General features: G+C 41.2%; 1 protein-coding gene across 1 annotated transcript; it reads right to left on the bottom strand.

Annotated features, from left to right (window-relative positions):
• Positions 1-1,518: 1,518 nt before the first annotated feature.
• On the bottom strand, positions 1,519-19,852 carry UBR7 (ubiquitin protein ligase E3 component n-recognin 7). The gene is made up of 11 exons (XM_063438978.1): positions 19,608-19,852; positions 18,819-18,952; positions 18,674-18,734; positions 14,425-14,520; positions 13,578-13,631; positions 12,786-12,891; positions 11,463-11,662; positions 7,355-7,519; positions 6,135-6,297; positions 5,951-6,012; positions 1,519-3,009 (listed from the first exon to the last, which is right to left on the bottom strand). Exons 1-11 carry the CDS (start codon positions 19,770-19,772, stop codon positions 2,917-2,919), a joined length of 1,299 nt encoding a protein of 432 aa, XP_063295048.1. The 5' UTR covers positions 19,773-19,852; the 3' UTR covers positions 1,519-2,916.
• Between the last annotated feature and the right edge of the window lie 1,373 nt (positions 19,853-21,225).

Genomic DNA, 21,225 nt, shown 5'->3' with positions numbered 1-21,225 from the left:
CGTTGCTGTGGACTGGAGAGGATGAGCTGGGAGGGTGAATGTTCCTCCCACGAGCTGGGCGGTTCAGAGTGTTGCGGCATGTTACCATGACACAGCTCAGAGGAGCTTGCGAGAGTACTAAACTCTGCCTGGAGCCGGAGGAGCTGCAAATAGTTACTGAATACCTGCAGACGACTAGGGCATGCAGTGTCGTCCCTCCCCTGAGAAGAAGGGAGAACAAACGTTGTTTATTAATTATATAAAATAATGATTTTGGCCCCTAACTTCCACACACAATATATAGGCACTATACCAGTGATGGCGAACAGATGGCATGCCGGGCTCTCTGAGCTGCAGGGCCTGTCCCTCTTACCACCAGGGATGGCTGTCTCCCCCCTCTCCACCAAAGGTAAGAAGGGAGGGGGTGGAGAGATACTGCTTTAATATACTTTTATTTATGTTTCTAAAGCACCCCTACCCTCCCCTCCCCTCCCCACCACGCACAGCACAGCACCCCTTATTATCTCCAAAGTGACCATTCCTCTTTACTAAATAGATTTTATCTTGTGTGGCTGCTACTCGACCTATATAAGCAGACTCAATAACTACTAAGGTATGACATAAGGTGTAATGTGAAGAATGTATAACTTTGCATGCAGCCCTTGGATTACCTAAGGTTGCACAGCCCTGCGCATTAATATGAGCTGCTGTCTAACCTTGTAATGATCTTTGAAAAAAGGCAGAAGGAATTTGCTGCCAAATAACTCTTCCCATAATCCTCTTGTACAATAAAATTGTGCCAATCTACATGCTTTGCTAGTCATCTTTTTGAAGAGGAGTCTTAATACGTTAAGGCAACATTAAAATCAGTAGACTTGTTAAATATAAATACACTCACAATCATTTAAACAGAACTAGTGATAACACCCAGCGTTATTCAAGTGACCTTGAGTCCGGGAAACTCCCCTAGTGGTTGTCTGGTAGAAAGCAGGAACATTGCACCCAGACCACTTCAATGAGATGAAATGGACTGGGTGCCTATAATGTCCCTTTGAAATACATAGTCTTTGAAAAGCATCAGGGCTTCATAAGAACCAAAATGGACTGTACTTGGAGTGTTCCTTTAACCCCTTAAGGACACATGACATGTCATGATTCCCTTTTATTCTAGAAGTTTGGTCCTTAAAGGGTTAAACTGATGGAAGCTGCGGTATGGCTGCTACACCCTAACACAAACTCCTTAAACCAAAATAGCTGCTGGACTGAAGTTTATGAAATACTATATCCCATGGAACAGAATGTAATGCTTCTGATTGGAAAGTTCTTCTTGGGTACACATGGGTCTGCTGTAGCTGCAGGGCACTTAAAGATAGAGTTTTTATGTTAGAATAAATTTTCCTTTGCTGCCAAACACTTACTTTTTAAGTAAAGTTGTAATCTAGTGAGCAATTCCAGGACACATTGCATCTACATTGCATCCAGTCACCATGGGAACCAAACAAGCTGCTGCAGTCCATTGCATTGAATCACATGCAACACTTTTAATATTTTTTATTGTAATGATATTCAAAGCTATAAAGAGAAATTGAAATCTAACAGATAAACAGGGTGGGGGAGGCAGTGTTTGGGAATTAACAAACTTTGTGGGCAAAACATCATCAGAATAGCTCTGGTCTATTTAAAAATGCTTATACAGCAATGGCCAAGCTGATACAGCCAGGCCAATAAAAAGCTGCAAACACTTTCCTATACAGAAAATTCACAAGCAGAATGTGAGCCCTATCTCTACAAGAGAGAACAGAAAGGATGCTGGGAAAATATAAAAACAATGAATTAAATGACAAAGTACAGATTGGTTTAAAGTGGACTTGCCCTAAAACATACAGAACAAAGTTTTGTTGCATTAAAAAGGGACACTATAGTTATCAGAACCACTACAACTTAATGGAGTGGTTCTGGTATCTATAGCATGTCCCTGCAGGTTGAGCACTGTAAACAATGCCTTTTCAAAGAAAAGCTAGTGTTTACATTGCTGCATAGGAACATCTCTCTAGGTGCAGTCACTCAGACGGCCACTAGAGGTGCTGCTTATCTCAGTGATGCACAGTCTGCAGCACCTACATTCAGTGTCTTCACGTTCTGCATGGAGACGCTGAACGGCGCAGCATAGGGTCTTGCCGTGCATGCGTAATAGTATCCCAATGATTTCTTATGGGAAGGCAAGGCCGGCACGGGAGAGAAGGCAAGTAAACTCACCTTACCCATGGATCTAAGGGGGGCTGGAGACCTAAATAGATAAGTTAATGCCAAAAAATACATGTTTGTTTCCTGACATATGTTCCTTTAAGCAGTAAAAGTACACTTATACCTTGTACTAGTTAACACCAATAGCAATTGTGTATAATAATTAAGCATGGAAAACTGGAAGCAAACTTCTCTACCACTTGGTGGGTGCAATCCCGCAATGCCTAGAGCTCATCTTGAGCTGTGTGTTTACAACGTAGGCTCACGCTCACTGTATTGTTATCATAGTATAGGTATGCTTCAAACTCCTACTACTCATACATTTTGCAGCATTTTGGTTAGCACAGTGTATAGATTATATTTTATGGTTACTTATCAACACCAGGTCTTATTTTCAGGACTAGTGGACAAAAATAAAATAAATACATTGTGGAAACCATGACAAAACAAAGGGGGGGGAACCTTGCATCAAAACAGACTCTGCTTGCCCCTTGGCAATCAGAGTTCGACGTGATTAATTTTACTAACTAAATGATTTGGGCAGGATAAAGCCCATTCGGTTTTAGTAAGCATTATTCTACTTAACAAAACGTTTCATATGAAGCACAAAAAAGAAAGCACAAAGACAGACAGGGAGTTACAGATGTCATGGGAGCTTCATAATTGTGAACCAAATGCAATCTTAAGCATTATCTAGCTACAGTAATACTGCATGCCATCCACACGCCTTCTCTTCCGTGAGCGCAGATCGTCAAAGAACTGCTGGATATCTTCCGCTTTGACAACCTGTCATGAGAAAGAAGTATAGGCAATCAAATATTTAAAATCCCAAATTATTGTATAATTAATCTATGCAATGTTACAGGTACGTTGTAGCAATATATATATACATACATACATACATATACACACACACACACACACACACAATGTAGGATGCTTTCATTTAAGATAAAAAGGGACTTTTTTATTGTATGCAAGGGCAATGTGCTATCACAGGATATTGCCAAGTGAGTTATCTTACACAAGGTTCTTGGCTTTGTTTTATCTGCCTTAGTTTTATTTAGAGTTCAACGTTCATTCAGTGTTTCATTTTCTATTAACACCACCTTCCCTTGTCTGGTCTTGGTTGGGGTCCCTCAAGGTTCTGCTTCTTGGTGTCTTTTCTCTTTATACTGCTCTCTGTAAAACTGAGCTTCTGATTTGTTCTACTCATAATACTGATCCTAGTCTTTTGCTCTCTCTGCAAGTTGATGGTACACGCATCATAAAATCCTTGCAAGCTCGCGGTCTTATCTTTGATTCTGTATTCACCTTTACACCTCATGTCCAGTGTGTTGTCAAATCCTGACCGTTCCACCTTAAAAAAACATTGCTGCGCCCACCCCTTTCTTACACAAAATGCTGATAAAGAATTTCTTCCTCTAGTAAATTTCCTGCACGGACCAATTCTCTCCTTATTGGTCTACCCAGAAACCATCCTGCTTTGCTACAGTTTGTATTGAATGCTGCGGCCAAGCTGATTTTTTCCCCTCTCCAATGGCTCCTCATACCGCGCCCCTCTGTCAATCCTTGCTTTGGCTTCTTGAACTATAAGAGTGAGTTTAAAATACTAACACTTACTTATAAAAACCTCTAGCCCCCGTTTCATTTTTGTAGTAGTTTGTAGATACGCCTACACTAGGTCTCTCTGCTCTGCTGGTAATCTTCTCCTGGCCACTTGCTCGTACCCTTGCTACTCACACTTGCAGGACTTTTCGCAGGCGGCACTGTTCATCTTGCAACTCCCTAGCAGAATCTCCCCTAGTCTTCAATTGTTTAAGACGCCCCTCAAAATACCTCTCTTCATATGCTGGAAGAGTTTAGAGTTGTCTTGGCTAGTTAAAAATTAACATTTTTTATTTAGGAACATCCCGCTGATGATAGATGCCCAGATGATACGCGGATTCCAAAGACAGATCTCTAATTATATTTGACAGGACAAGTAACCCAGAATACCCTTGGATATACTACAGAGAAGATGGAAGGAGGGTGGGGTGTTCTTCCTGGAAGTTCAAAAAAGTTATATCTAATTAATATGATGGGTCATTTGTGAGAATTTCTCCTCCTAGAGACCGATCTGGTTAGAACTTGAAAAAGCAGAACTTAAAAATATTAAACCTTTTTATCTTATATGGTGTGATAGCGAGTTTGTGAAAGGTTTAAGAACTGATTATCTGCTTATTAAAACATACATTTTTGTAGTACAATATTTAAAGAAAAAAATATGGCACTACCAATATGTCCCGTTGTGCTCTGATAGCATGTCTAAAATATTATATAAAAGGACATAAATATTCAAGAATGGCAAAAGTGCAGAATTGAGGACTTTTCAGAGATATTACTGGGGAACTTAATTTTACCATTTCCTCACCTGCAACTTAAATACAATCTCCCTTCCAGAGAGCTATTTAACTATGAGAAAAAAAATCCTTTATATTAAGTAAAATATTTACAGAGTTAACCCTGATTGACTACTTTCTGGCACACCACTACAGAAATAAAATGGCCTCTAGAGATTTGTGATAAATCAAAGGGAAATAGAAAAAGCACCGGCATTGATCAAATGGGAGCAAGAACTCCAATTTTCCATCCAGTTGAAGAATGGCTACAGGGCCTTCTTCTTGCAAAAAGGCATATACACGGGGTAAACATATTGGAAGTCCATATATGACTATGCAAAATCCAACCTCAGGTGTCCCCCAGACTGTTGGCAATGCAGCAGATCACTTGGTTCATTTCCACACATATGGTGGGAATATGAAGAGTTGGATCCTTTAAAAGAGACTATCAGGGCTGATACATTTTATACATAAAAGGAAAACTAACTAAACAGCACAAATGTTTTTGTTCCATATCGACATGCCTACAGGTAATACTAAAACTCTTTTGATTAATTTATTTATTGCTATTAAAATAGTTATGGCTAGGAACTGGAGAAACATAGGCCCGTTGAAATGGATAGATTCATTCACAATGGATTTCCAATATAGAATGGAAGCAGGGCTAGCTTCAGATAGGGTCTCCAAGGAGAAATATGAAGAAATCTGGGCCCCTCGGGTTGGTTATGTAAGATCTAGTGACTGAGAGCCGTTACCCCCACAAATATGAGAGGGAAGTAGTTTGAACGAGGTCAAATAAGTGACGAAAGATTAGAAAACTTATAAAAGGGAAAGGGCTTGGCCAGGGGAAGTTTTTTGTTTTAACCCCTAGGCCTGGTCAATAAATATCAATCTTTATTTTTTTCTTCTTTTATTATATCTGTTTTGAACGATTAAGATGTATAAATGTGGACCTAATGCTATATTTTATATTATGTATAAAAATCTGATTATTTGTGTGTATATATATATATATATATATATATATATATATATATATATATATAAATAAATAAATAACCCCTCTCTTCATAAAAGTTAATGGCCTCCCATAATAACTTCTATTTCACACACAGTTCGCTCTACTCGAAGCTACGACTAGCAAACCCTAGGTAAGTTGTCCAACAGGCCTTGTAACCAAAACTACTACAGTGCACGATAGTGGTTATGGTGTGATGCTTGCGTGTCGGCGTGCTTTTTAATCCATCTTAAGGAGTAGGAAAACGGTCTAATTTTCTACAAAGCCAAGTTATTTCTATTGTATGAAATCTGTGAAATATACACATACATTTAAAAATCCAATTTACCTTCCCCTCCTCTGCAAATTTCTTCAGATAGTCCGTCAGCTCTGACTTCATGTCATTGTACTCTAAAAAGAGAAAAATTTCCATAAGATTTTAACCATAAGCATGGATTAACTGGAGAAAAATGATCAAAAAACACCTTTTAAAAGAAACTAGTGACTCATTCATATGATAATGACATGCTTACCACAGATTAACTCCACTTGCTGCACTCTGTTCATGCTGCTGAGGGCAGTCATTAAGGGGTCTCGTCTCTCTTGTGCCTCTGCGGTTTTTCCTTTGTTTTCATAAGATTGTACTGTGTCATATTCATCCACCAAAAACAGCACTTCAAGCTCAGCATACATTTTCTGATAAGAGTGGTGCATCAGAAGAGAAAACATTAAATTCTCTTTTGGGGTTGTTCATTAAAAGAACATGTATAAATATGTATTCCTAACGCAATAGCACCCCCTAGACATAGTTTGGATGACCGGGCCAGCTCTGTCAAGTTTAAAAGGTGAATTTCCTCGCTCAAGCCAATTGATGATAACAACCAATCCATTGCTTTCCCATAAGAAAGCAATGGGAGGCTACTCTGTATGTGCAGCAAAACACTGCGACAACCACACGGTTTCTTGAGACAATATGACTAAAACAGCAGAGTTTGACTTATTTTATAGCAGCGCCTCTAGTGGCTGTCATATTGAATGGCAATGGTTACAACTGCAGTGTTAAAAGAGGGGACTTGAGGGAGGTTGGGTTGTCTGGCCGCATATGGCCCCCAGACCACTTCATTGAGATGAAGTAGCCTGAGTGTCTATAGTGCTCCTTTTTATTATTATTGCCATTTATATAGCACCAACACATGCCATAGCGCTTTACAATATTCCTTTCAGTTGCGATTGGTTGGGAACGAAATGATAAAGTTTTGCTGAACACAATTAAATTCCATTTACTATTGACGGTTCTTCATTCATATAAGGCTCAAACTAGCTTATATTGTTTTCATTCAATTATCACAGAATTTTATGGGATTTGTTTTATTGGCTTGAGACAGCATTCAATCCAGGTTTTCTTGCAGGTCCCTAGTGGTACATTTACTGGACATTTAACCTTTTGTATTGCTGGGGTTAGCTATATATAATTGGACTTTTTGTACTCTCTTCAAGTCACAAACTCTGAAAAAGCTGGTCAATGTATGCAGTTCTATTACAGAGAAACGGTCAACGGTAAGATTATTGAAATAATTTCTGCCACATCTATATCGAATAGAAATGGTCCCCCACTCAGATGTGACAGCACCTCTTTAACATACATCTGCAAGTTAGGCCATGCCCTCCTGTGCAATACATGCATTTTATGTAGAAAGTGTCTTGTAGCACAACTTTCAAATTTCTGTGTGTTCAAAGCAATGGCTCTGCTTACCATACAGTCTTTGCAAGTACAGAGCTTGCTGCGCCAGTTGTTCGGCCAGTAGGTGGCAGTCTTGGTCACAGCTCCCAGATGTGTTTTGTACTCTTGGAGTTTGCACTTGACTCCAGGTTTAGTTTCGGTTTTCACTGGGGAAGAATTCTCCTTTTTTACATTTTTCTGCCAAAAACAAACGTAAATCATAAAATAGTGTGTACAAAGTCAACTTGTATAGACTAGGATCCTCATGAATCGATTGTTCCCGTAACATTTTGTAACAGTCTCATTTATTGTTAAACTTTCCCAATTAATATTTTAAAGAGCTGGGAAATAAGTTGGTACTAAATAAATCTCTATAATAATAATTACAAAACCTCCAAGTCCAATCACACCACAATATCGAACTTGAAAATACAGCACTTCCCAGACTGCATTTCTCCATTCCCAGTTTCTGGAGATGTGCCCATATTGAATGTTCTATTTTCACATCTTCATGGTTCTGTTTTAGAATAGTCAAAGTAAACTCTATCAATGGATGTTGTTTTCTGAAAGAGGAACTGATACTTACAGATCTGTGCGTTTCTTGTTCCTTCACCCGTAGTATACACTTTTTTACGGCAATGGAACTGTGTAACCCCACCCCCGTGTGAGGGGTAACAGAACTGCTGTACACCCACATACACACTCAGTATTTTGCCCAGCACTGCAATTCAAAGGCACTGCAATTCTCTTGTCTGAAGCCTTTGCAAACCATCCCCTTCTAATCCGCCTAGACTTTCTGTGACTGTCCTATCACAGACTTCCCAATGTAACTCATTTACAAGTCATTGCAAAGCAAGTGTTCTGGGAAATTGCTGCCTCTTGAGTTTAGCTCCATTGAGATAACCAAACCAGGAAGTAACAGGGCATGTTGTCTGCTTTAAAACCAGGATGTGAAACCAAGTTAATTTATATGTAAATCTGCACTTTTTGTGGAGAGAACACAATATACAGACATAAAGCTTTTCAACAGGCTTAAATGACCACTATAGTGCCACGAAATCAAACTTGTTTTCCTGGCTCTATAGGATCTTTGGGTCCCCCCCCACCCTCTGGGCCCCCCTCCCACTGGGCTGAAGGGGGAGGAAGGAGTTAAATTCTTACCTTTGTCCAGCGCTGGGCTCCCTCGGCGCTGGGGACTCTCCTCCCTCTTCCGACGTCATCCGCCGAATGCGCACGCGCGGCAAGAGCCGCGCGCACAGTCAGTCCATTGGAAAGCATTTCTCAATGCTTTCCTATGGACGGCAGCATCTTCTCACTGTGAAAAATCAGGGTTAACCCTAGATGAACAATATTTACAAAAAGGTAAACCTAGGTAGAGAAGAGGAACCTCCTCATCCCCACACCTGGTCCACCCAATAGGAGACCCCTCCCTTCGGTAATGCTTCACGATAAAACGTTTATTGTAATTTATCAAAATAAAATATATATGTGTAAACACCAACAAAAATAAAAAGTGAAAAAAAGTGGGTAAGAAAAAAGTATAAAATAATAATGAGGAGAGCCACAAAAATAACTGTGGGTCTAGACCATAATCTGTAACATATATATTAGGTCCTCCAAAAAACACCCGAGATAAAATTCCAGCAAGTAGGCTCAATAGCCAGATAGGGTGAGATATAGAGAGAGGAGCTCAAAAATAGGTATAAAAACCTGGTGCACTTGGTAACAATATTAGAAACAAATTGTATCAAGTGCACATAGTTGCTCAATTGCTCTTAAATCCCTGTGTTGTGGGATCAAGTACACATTGTTGCTCAGTTGTTAAGTCCCTATGTTGTGGGATATTTAACTAAATCGTGCTACCACTGGAAAGCAATAGAGCTAAATGAGCTGACCCAGCTGAATGATCAAGCTGGAACATTAGAAGCCCCTTCTCTCAAAGGATTCCTCTCCCAGACCCCAGAATGCCTGTGGGTGTGGACCATAATCTATAATATATATAGTCCTCCCAGAAAAAACACCCCAGATAGGATTCCAGCAAATGGGCTCAATAGCCAAATAGGATGAGATATGGAGAGAAGAGCTCAGAATAGGTATAAAAACCTGGTGTACCTGGTAACAATATTGGAAACAAATTGTATCAAGTGCACATTATTGCTCCGTTACTCTTAAATCCCTGTGTGTGGGGATATTATATCGAGTGCACATTGTTGCCCCATAGCTTTAGAATCCCTGTGTTGTGGGATGTTAAATTTTAACTTATAACTTAAATTATAACGTTTTGTCACTAGAAAGCAGTGGAGCTAAATTGCAGACTTGTCACAGCTGAATGCTCGAACATTGGAAGCCCCTTCTCTCGAGGGATCCACCTCCCAAACCCCCAGATCACACGAAAAGAGCTGAGCATCCAAAGCTCCTCTCTATAGAATAAATTGATTAATTCGACATCCACAGCCCCCAGATTCATAAATCTATAGCTCGCTGGAATCTTAAATATGGGGCTTCTCCTGACTAACCTAACGCGCGTTTCAGCGCCTTGATGCGCCTTCGTCAGAGGTATAGGAATCCTTTGAGAGAAGGGGCTTCTAATGTTCCAGCTTGATCATTCAGCTGGGTCAGCTCATTTAGCTCTATTGCTTTCCAGTGGTAGCACGATTTAGTTAAATATCCCACAACATAGGGACTTAACAACTGAGCAACAATGTGTACTTGATCCCACAACACAGGGATTTAAGAGCAATTGAGCAACTATGTGCACTTGATACAATTTGTTTCTAATATTGTTACCAAGTGCACCAGGTTTTTATACCTATTTTTGAGCTCCTCTCTCTATATCTCACCCTATCTGGCTATTGAGCCTACTTGCTGGAATTTTATCTGGGGTGTTTTTGGGAGGACCTAATATATATATTACAGATTATGGTCTACACCCACAGTTATTTTTGTGGCTCTCCTCATTATTATTTTATACTTTTTTCTTACCCACTTTTTTTCACTTTTTATTTTTGTTGGTGTTTACACATATATATTTTATTTTGATAAATTACAATAAACGTTTTATCGTGAAGCATTACCGAAGGGAGGGGTCTCCTATTGGGTGGACCAGGTGTGGGGATGAGGAGGTTCCTCTTCTCTACCTAGGTTTACCTTTTTGTAAATATTGTTCTTTCACACGTATGTAAGGGTTACCCCCTTGTTTGGATCCCCCTGGCACACTCAGAGGCCGGTTGACTTAGTCACTGGCTTCTTTTCTTTTTCTTTTGACTTAACCCTAGATGAACCTGGCACCATCATTGAGCTGAAGTGGTCTGGGTGCCTATAGTGGTCGTTTAAGTGTTTTAGGAGTCTGGAGTGACCCTTTAACCAACACGCTTTAACTGTGGCATATATAATTGGATAAAGTTGGTTTGATGACTAAAGTATCTCTTTAATCAGGTGTCCATCTTATCTTTAGTAATACATTATAAGTGGAGTGCACCAAAAATAGACAAACGTAAAAAAAAAAAATGGTCTGACTTTCACGAGGCACTGAGTCTGAGTCTGATGTCTGAGTGTAATAATGTTAGATTACTCCAAGCGCACCGTGACCACTTCAGTGTTTTGAAGTGGTCACGGTGCCAGGAACCTGTTACGCACACCGTTTCAATATAAAACCGTGCACATAAGTAAATATTTTAAACTGCTGCTGGAGATGTAACTCCACCTCCGGCAGAGTCAGCCATCCTGGTACGAGAGTTCCAAGCAAGATAATAAAAATTGTGCGCATGTTCTTTGCAGATGTACATTTATTAACAGAGCTCTCACCTGGTGTTCCTAGCAAGTGAATTAATAATAGGATTGGCAGTAGCCAGATGCGAGTCACCCGGCAAAACCCTAGTTGGTCCCAGGTAAGATGAAAACCTTTGCAAAATGGCTTGCCCTATTACTGAGGAATGGTGTCAGGGTACTCCCGCATCATAACCACTACAGTGGGCTGAAGTGCTTATGATGCTTGGTGTAATCCTTTAAGTCGATGTATATCGATAACATGTACACAGACACTATTGGCTGGATCTATAAATAAAACTGAATACGGACTCCTCGTTTTTTCTCACAATTAAAAAGGAACAGAAATTAAAAACACGACTATTCCTTCAGTTACCTGCTCAGAAGTTGTGCTGGTGGAAGGGCTACTTGGCTCATTTTTTTCCTCCTTGATATTTGGGTGTTTAGGGATTTCCATTTTTTCTTTTTCAGTTTTGATATCAACACCATTCTGGAGTTTGTCCTCTCCTGGTTCATCATCCACCTCAATATCCTCAGCATCAGCCTCAGCAGGGGTGATCTTTGTAACACCAGGTACTGAAATACATATAGCAGCCAGTCATACAAACCTAAAAGGCAACTTTGCATCATGGGAAATGTAGTTCAGAAATATAAATGGTTTACTTTTTTTATTTGCTTTGTTATTATTGATCTTTTGCTCAGTACACTGAGCAAGATGTAGTTTGTAGGATTTCTATTTTTGGACGTTTTAGTGTGAGTCTAGACTCTAGACCAGGGGTAGGCAACCTTTTAGCAGCACTGTGCAGATATAGGATTGTGATGTCCCGTAGCGTGCCGATCCTATTTTTTTAAATTGAGGTGTGTTTGCTGCCGTATTCTGCTTGTGTTATTTTTACTGTAATTGCTTTGTATCGTTGTATTTGTGCGTATATGAGATATTATATTGTATATGTTCGGGAGTAGTTTGTGGTATCGTGTATGATACATATGAATGTGGGCTGTGTATGAGGGCTGCTTTTGGAATAGTGTGTGGATGGATATGTCACATTGTGTGTTGGTAGTGTGTGGGGGCTGTTTGGGGTATTGCATGTGAGAGGCTGCATGTGGATTGTTAGTGGTGTTGCGTTTGTGGGGATTGTGTGTTTGTTTGTGTGTGGGCTGTTCGTATTATTTGTATGAGTGGAGGGTTATTCTGCATTTCTGTGTATATCTAGCAGTGTGGGTAGCTTCCTTAGGTTCCAGTGGGGACCGGGCCGACCAGGTATAGCTCAAGTATAGGAGCTGCAACAGCAGCTGCAGGCTGCTCTGCTACAGTGTGGATTCCCATTTACAAGTGCTGGGAGGAAGTGATCTGAGATCACTTCCTCTACGTGCTGCAATGCATAAATTGAGGATTGTCCTTCACCACCTTTTCGTATTAGCAGATATCTGAAGTTTTACTGGGACTCGTGATAGGAAAGAGCCTGTTTGACTCTAGCAGCCTTGAGGGCCGTGCAAAGACACCTCGAGTGCCGTACATGGCACTAGTGCCGTAGGTTGCCTACCCCTGCTCTAGACTAACCTTGTTCAACCATCTATAGTTTGCATCTATTAATTTCCTGTGAGTGCAGGGTATTTTTTGTAATATCCCAAATCACACTGCATTATAGTACCAGCTATGATCACTCAGCTTTGGCACTGAATACAGAATAGACCTTACCAGCTAAGTACGATGTATAGGCCCAGAGAAACGAGCAGCGATCCATGCATGCTTGGCATACCATCTCTTGAAACTCAACGTGTTCTGGTGGTTGTGTCCCAAGGTGCTATAATAGAGAGCATTGTTTAAACGTCAATAGGATTGATTCAATTTTATATATTTTAAATACCAAATGAAAATAAATCCAAAATTAGTACAAGGATTAGGTGTTTATTTTGAGCTCAGATTGCGATCAATCAGAATTTCCATTATACTCAGTCTTTAGATTGTGTAGAGGTCCCATAGCTGTCAGTTAAGTCCTCAGTTCATTCAAGTATATGGAGTAGCTCATTTAAGCATTAGATTTATTTTAAGCAGAGCTTAAAGTATAGAGCAGTGTCAAGAATGCCACTGGCTGATAAGGCATTCCATATACACGCATGTCTGAACGTCTGCTCACTAAGTGTTTACTCCTCTTACACGGCTTTGTCTTATTTGAATTTGATAAGGGTCTCTCCAAGTCTAACGGGTAAAACAGATTTGGAACCTGTGCCTACGCGGATATCAGTTGAACCTCCAAGACGAGGCCTAAAGAATGCAAAAGCAATGATCTGGGGTTGCTGTGTGTCCCATGGAGAGTGAATTTGTCCAGCATTTAAACTATGGTCTGCCTCTGTGGGTTGGAACATGAATATGAAAACAGAATAGATTCCTCTCTGTTATGGGCCAAGTGAAGTAAAATATATTTGGGATCAGCGTAAATACTAATTAAAGGGCATTCTTCTTGTAAAAACTGTTTGAACAGTAACTTACCCTTCCATGATACCAATCTTCACAGACGATACACTGTATCATCTCATCTGGAACCTAAACATTATGGGTGGGGAGACAACAAAAATGTATATAGCAAAAATCAATATGGATTCAGCAAAGAAAATATAAATCCCTAATAAAGTCTTCCATGAAGGAATAGAGAAATAATTATATTTTTCTAAAGGATGTTAAAATGAAGACTGTATTTTTCTTTTATATGCAAAGATCGTTTCATCTATAATTAAATAAAAAAAAAAAAAAAAAAAAAAACCTTCACTTTAACAAGAGGACCAAGACAGGTTGTAGTATAAAGGTTACAAATCAGAGAGCCAAAAGGTGTTTCACTTCATCATTATACGGAACTAAGGCCTAAGATGGGGTCTCTAGAATCTGCACCCCTACTCATGCATCTACAAATGTATGCTGGCTGCTTCATCCCCAATAAACTGCACAGTGAGATTGTCCCGATACCATTATCTTTACTGTAAAATAAAAAAAATATATACTGGAATCTATATTTAGTTAGTTATAATACCAAATAAATTATACTGTTGCCCATTAAACTTCACATGTCAAACAAAGTTAAACAATCCCCTTACTGTTAAAATATTATCAGTATAATATTTCAATTAGTAATTACTATGCCGGTGAGGCATAACTGTGGCCTTGAAAATGCTCAATTTCTTTTCCTATTACACTCAACCAGCATTTAGAGAAATAAATGGAAATCTATCTGCAAATATTAACCATCGCTCACAAAGTGGGTACAATGTGACACTTCCTGTCTAATCTACTTAGAAGTAATTAGACGAGTCCGGTATAAGACTGCTGAAATCCAAGCACTTACCTCGTCTTCTGGGTCAGGATAGGGTCTTTTGCATATGCAGTACAGGCCAAAAAAGTTTGCATTATACGTATTTAAAATGTTAGATGTCTCCTTTTCCTAAGATAAAAGAAGATTATTATGAAATTTCCACTTGGTGTATTTGTTTTAACTCTGAAAACAGTTAAAGTATAAAAGTACAGTACATGAGTGTTTTACTAAATTGGATTTAGAATTTAAATTAAATGAAACGGAATAGTTAAAGAAACACTATAGGGACAGTAATACAACGTATTCCTGACCCTATAGTGTTAAAAAGACTATCTACCGGCCCTGGCCTCCCTAAATATAGTACAATCTTACCTTTATTCCAGTCTGCTGGCTCTGTCCCTGATCTGGCTGCTTGGCTGACATAATCAGAAGTGGTAATATGAGCCAATCAAAATGCTTTCTCAAAGGAAAGCATTGTAATGGCTGAGTGTGTCAATGAGGCAGATCAGGAACAGATCCAGCACAAGCCAAACACAGCCCTGGCCAATCAACATCTCCTCATAGAGATCCATTAATTCAATGCATCTCTACGAGGAATGTTCAGTATCTCCATACAGAGAGTGGAGACACTGTACAGCACTGCCCCAAGAAGCACTTCCAGTAGCTGAGGAGTGGCCAGTAGAGGTATCCCAAGGCTGTAATGTAAACACTGCATTTTCTCTGAAAAAACAGTAAAAAGCCTAGAATAAGCTGTAGTTGTACTGGTGACTATAGTGTCCCTAGACAATATAGCCTATATAGCCACTTAAAGGGACACTATAGTCACCAGTACAACTACAGCTTATTCTAGGCCCTAGAATAAGCTGTAGTTGTACTGGTGACTATAGTGTCCCTTTAAGTGTAATTGGTAGATACAGTTTAACCCCTTAAGGACCAAACTTCTGGAATAAAAGGGAATCATGACATGTCACACATGTCATGTGTCCTTAAGGGGTTAATGTGCCATTTGCTGCCAGAATTACTACTAACTGCAGGGTAATCTAACAATAACAAAAATAACACTATGAAAATATTAGTTGTGATTTTATATCAAATAATTATCTTCATTTTTTTTATTATGCATTAGATGCAAGACTAGTCTGGCACTGCCTGGTGTCTAATGTAAATTCCCAGCCCATAAAGTCTAACTCCTGGCCGCTAGGAGATCAGATTAAAGAACACAGGGTTTGGAAAAATCCTTTGAGACAGTGAGATCTTCTACAGGAGAACTCACACATGTACAATGAGATGGCTTACGGAAAATGGCAAGATGTTACAGTGGGTGGAGCATCCACTACTTTTGCCAAAAATACGACCTACACGAATTTAGAGAAGCCCATACTTTGTTTCTAGATTGATAGATTGATGAAAAACTCAAAAGTAACAGTACTGCTTTAAAGCAGCACTAATAAAATCTTTATGATATACTCATACTGACTGCGTTGGAATTTCATGAAATTCCAACCCAGTCAAAAGATATACTGAGACAAGTTCCTATGCCTGACACTTCTAGTCAGGGCCGGATTAAGAGCCCAGTGGGCCTGGTGCTGATAATTATGATGGGCCTAATTACAAAATCTTATTGACCAAAAACACTAAAACAGTCCTACCTCCTAAGCGTCATGTATCTGATGGAGATGATGCTGTAGGGAAACTCATAGGATGCAACTATGAGAAAACACATACCCTTTGCTAATCTCATGCTTTCATCTTTCAAGTAAACCCATACCCCCTAACAGCAGTGTCCAGTAAAGCAGAAAGTCTATGGATGCGGTAAAAGGGTGGGCTACTGACACAAATCACATAACCAGAACGGCCGAAAGGGCGAACATACACAAAAAGGGGGAATGTCTGTGTCCCTATGTCTCCCAGTCCCTTAGTGTTTGTGTCCTCATGTCTCCCAGTGTCCCCATTTCACTAGGGGACATTGAGAGACATTGGGACACTGGGAGACATGGGGACACAGATACTAGGGAACACTGGGAGACCTGGGAAATCTGAGACTCTTGGGGACACTGGGTGACAGACACGAGGGGACATGGGGAGACATGGGGCACTGAGACACTGTGATATATAGGGGACACTGGAGACTTGATAAAAACCTGGGTACAGGTCAAAATGTTGCGGTGTCCAATAAACCTGCTTAAAGCTATCACAGTGAGTGCCTGAGATTTTTTTCTTTTATACTAGGGGACACAGACACTACGGGCACAGAGACACTACGGGCACAGAGACACTACGGGCACAGAGACACTACAGGCACAGAGACACTACGGGCACAGAGACACTACGGGCACAGAGACACTACGGGCACAGAGACACTACAGGCACAGAGAGACATGGGGCACTGAGAGACATGGGGCACTGAGACACTGATACATAGGGGACACTGATACATAGGGGACATTGGAGACTTGATAAAGACCTGGGTACAGGTCGAAACGTTGCGGTGTCCAATAAACCTGCCTAAATCTATCACAGTGAGTGCCTGAGATTTTTTCTTTTATACTAGGGGACACTGAGACACTAGGAGACATGGGGACACAGAGACATTGGGAGACTAGGGGACTTTGGGAGTCTAGGGAACACTGAGACACTAGGGACACTGGCACACTACAGACACTGAGAGACACCAGGGACACATGGGGATACTGAGATACTAGGGACACTGGCTGGGAGACATGGGGACACTGCCATGTCTCCAATGTCTCAAAGTCACCCAGTGTCCCCATGTCTCCCTGTGTCTCCATGCCTCTGTGTCCCCATGTCGCCCAGTGTCCCCTAGTGTTTGTATCCCCATGTCTCCCAGTGTCCCTTAGAGTCTGTGTCCTCATGTCTCCCAGTGTCCTGATATCACTAGTAGCAGAAAGTATCAGAAAGGTAAAGGAGCAGAAGAAGCCTCAGAAGACAAAGAAGACTGTGTCAAATGAAGGAGAAGAAAATGAGATTGGAGCACTTCATTCTGGACACCACATCATAAGGCGTTGGTACCTGGGCCTGGCAGGGAAACATTGGACCTTCTCATCTCCCCAGGTAAAAACAAACAATATCAGTGTTAATGTAACTTTTATTTACTGAGTGTCAGCAAACACAGAGGGCCGCTTGGTATGGGTGCCGCTGATTGGCTAGATGGGTCAGCTAGCACTCTAAGCCAATCAGTAGCTCCCCATTCATAAAAACGTAAAACATTGTTATGAATCGGGAACTAGCGATTGGCTTAGAGTGTCAGCTGACCACTCTAGTCAATCAGCGGCACCCATGCCCAACGTCAATCTGCACTTCCTGACACTCTGTTTCAGAAGTCGAATACCACTGAGCGACCTGGAGATCTGGAGCTGAAGGAAGCCTTTGGGGGTAAACCATTTGAGAGCGGTTTCACTCCTTCAAAGAAAGAGCACCCAGGGGCCTCCTTGCATCACAGCATTTTCATTTAGATAAAGCTGTTATGGTGACCAGAATGTTCCTGTAATTTGATGAAAGGAACACTATAGTGTCAGGAATACAAACATATATTCCTGACACCATAGTTGTGAAAACGCTATTCATCCTTGCTTTATGTGAAAATGACTATGCTCCTTCCCTTTAATGACACTGTCAAAAAGGGGCCAAGCATGGATGTCATTACAATTATGTCGTCCCCCCCGCGGACGTCCATGCTCAGGGTCCCCATGTTCCCCAGTGTCCCAATGTCTCAGCGTCCCCATGTCTCGGAGCTGCTGTCTGGACTCTCTGTGCAGAGCTGCTCCCCCGCGGATCAGTGAGTAGAGAGAGGCAGGGAGGGAGATGCCGTAACTTCTTTTCACTGCCTCTCTCCACACAAACAGCGACCCCTACTGGCCGGCGCTGGTATTGCAGAATAATCTATGTTTATACTGAGACAGACATTTGTATTGCCGGTATTACTGCAATACCGGCACCGGCTAGGCAGCCTCAAATACCTGAGAAATACTTCTGAGAAATACCTGGCAACCCTAAGAAATACATGAGAAATACCTGGCAACCCTAAGAGTAGTGTGTAAAAAAAAAAAAAAAAAAAAATGTAAAAAAAATTTTTTTTTTTTTTTTTTTAAACCAATGGGCCTATTCCATGGGCCTGGGCCTGGAGCTGCAGCTCCATCAGCCCCTATGTTAATCCGGCCCTGCTTCTAGTCACAGAGCTGAGCAACTGCCGTCCAGAACTGTCATTCTCAAAGTAATCAAAACATTCTGTTTAACACAATGGATGAGGAGTGACTATACGTACAGGAAAAAACTTGCACTCGAGCTGTTTAAATTTCCTATTCCCGCAGTCACAGCGAAAATTCCTGAGAAGACAAAACACAGAAGCTGTTACGATTCACGATTATGTATCGTTCCAAACATAAGTTTTGTACAAAGCTGGTTGTTACCTTTTGGTATACAGTTCAAACAAGTCATGCCCTTCGTGACACTTGTATGTGCATGCCAGGCAGATTCCTGCTGGTTCTTCTTTATCAGGAGTGCAAGTATTACAAGCATACAAGGCCTGTCGCTTCACATAGCCCTGAAAATACACACACAAACAAAAATTGGCTAGTGAAATGCAGCAGGGTAACAGTGAAGTTCATCCCTAAAATCAAGATTACTTCTTAATGAGACAGGTATTGTCATTGAAGTTCTCTCTCCTAAGTTTGGCCCCTACTGCATAGATGGCCTATCTATGCTAGATCTCCAGGAGATACCCATTAGCCAGCTTTGAGGCTAATAGGTATCAAGAAACTAGCATTTCCTCAATAACTGGTGGTCCAGCTACCTTTCCCCATTGCTGCTCCCACTGTGTTTTTCTTGGTCTATTTTCGATTTAATTGGAAGATCTAAATAAATTCTTATTCTTAGTATACAGGGTGCATTGGGACAGAGGGCCCATAATTATAGATAGGACTATTAGATCCACAGAAGTTTTAATGCCTAAAGACATAAATATGACAAATAGTGGAGGATAATTAGTATTGATTGTAGATACTGTCACAGAGGGCAGGTTTCTTACAAAATGGACATTTAATTGGGTTCTAGGAGGTGTCTGACAGGGGAAGTAATCAGGAAATAAATGATTAGTGATGGAGACTGTCAGCAATATGGGTATTTGGATACAAGAAGCTATAATGCTCAGTGCCAGGATATGCCAGGCGAAGAGCTGGTTTGTGCAGTGATGATGGTACCTGTGGGTAGGAGCATTTCTCATGGTCGCTGCCTGCCAGCACCGCACAGGCCTCGTCCTGCAGCGCCTCGTCTTCCTCCAGCACCTCCTGCAGGGACAGCACCGCGTCCTCCCCGCACACATCCTCCTCCGCACTCCGTTTCTCACCCACACCGTTTGCCGCCATCTGCAGGTTCACAAGGAGGATGGAGAAGAAGAGAGTTCCGGTGTTGGCTGGCGGAAGCGGGCAGAGGTGGTACGGCGTGTAATAGGAGCAGGCCACAAGCTGGAGGGCGGAAGCCAGGCGCCTGTCAGACACGCACTTCCGGTAGTGGACTATGACCATCCTTCCGTTGCTAGGCAACTTCAAACGCACAACACGTGACACAGAGCATCATGTAAACGCACAACACGTGACACAGAGCATCATGTAAACATCACACTCCTCTCCTAATACACACCACATGATGTACTCGTTATAAAACTTGTTAATATTCTCATGTAGAAAGCACCAGCCTAGTCTGTAGTGGTGTACAATGGGTTGAGCATCAAGTAGCTGCAACAGGACAGCTTGGTCACCCAGTGATAGAAGAGACAGCTCAGTGACAGCTCAAATAAGATTATGTTATAAATAACAGTTTCATTTCTCCTGATTGCAATTTGGAGTTTAGTTATAAAATAATTCTGTATTGTACACAATATATGTTGGTATGAACTCTTGCGACCCTTTTTTGCTCTCCATAAGTTTAAAGGGTAATCCAGACGTGGACCCCTTGCTCACGGTGCCTAGAGAGATATCAGCTATGCCTCACTGACGATGCCTAACAAGGCTGAAACAATGGTCTTGGGTTGCTGTATCTCTCGTGCAGAGGGAACTTGCTGGCATTTCGGATCTGGACTGCCCGTATGGGTGGGATCAGTCTGATATGCTTCAGATTTGTTCTCTCTGCAATGGCACGAGATGAGCTAAAACCAGCTTGAGTTCTGAGCGGGGATTCACCGGAGGGCAGACTATTTCAGTTGCTGTCCGTTCTCAGAATACTCTTGCGACCCGCTTTTTGCTATCCCAGAGCTCCACCGCTGTAAAACTTACAACAACACACAGTATGTGTGAGTGTCTCACTCATCCCCACATCAATACATCAACAGCTGTCCTCTGTTCAAGTGCAGCCATATTGGTTTGACAGGGGGCCCTAGTCTTCATAAGTGCTCTGTAAGTGATATGCATGGAAAGGTGCTGTATTGAGTTGGAAAAGATCCCCAGCCAGCCAACTAGAGCTACACACGAGCAGAACAAAGCAGAACTGCTATCATCACATGAGAAATGCCCCGTACTGGGTCACTCACTTAGATGGTGGCATGACTGCCAACCAGACCTGGTACGGTGATAAATCCAGTAACCTGTAAAAAGCTGAATATGTTACAGTGATTGTATATCTCCAACACTGACTAAACTCGCATGGACACTCACATCACCAGAATTTGTGGGAGATATGCAATAAACCTGAAAAGCAAATTGAGGCCAGTTTGTTGAATACATAAATAATCAGAGAGTTTTATTGCTGCCTGTGTAGCTCTGGGATACACTGATATACAGAACAGGTTACTGAGGGATTTATTGCTGCCTGTGTAGCTCTGGG

This window comes from Pelobates fuscus, chromosome 13 (genome assembly GCF_036172605.1).
Source record: "Pelobates fuscus isolate aPelFus1 chromosome 13, aPelFus1.pri, whole genome shotgun sequence".
In the NCBI taxonomy this organism is placed as follows: Eukaryota; Metazoa; Chordata; class Amphibia; order Anura; family Pelobatidae; genus Pelobates; species Pelobates fuscus.
This window is presented reverse-complemented; position numbering and strand designations above follow the sequence as displayed.

Excerpts from the sequence above, each read along its gene's own strand:
- UBR7 (XM_063438978.1), bottom strand. The coding sequence starts at position 19,772 with ATGGCGGCAAACGGTGTGGGTGAGAAACGGAGTGCGGAGGAGGATGTG. Across the intron at positions 18,953-19,607 it reads AGAAATGCTCCTACCCACAG|GGCTATGTGAAGCGACAGGC; the intron begins GTACCATCATCA and ends GTGTATTTTCAG. Across the intron at positions 13,632-14,424 it reads ATCCTGACCCAGAAGACGAG|GTTCCAGATGAGATGATACA; the intron begins GTAAGTGCTTGG and ends CATAATGTTTAG.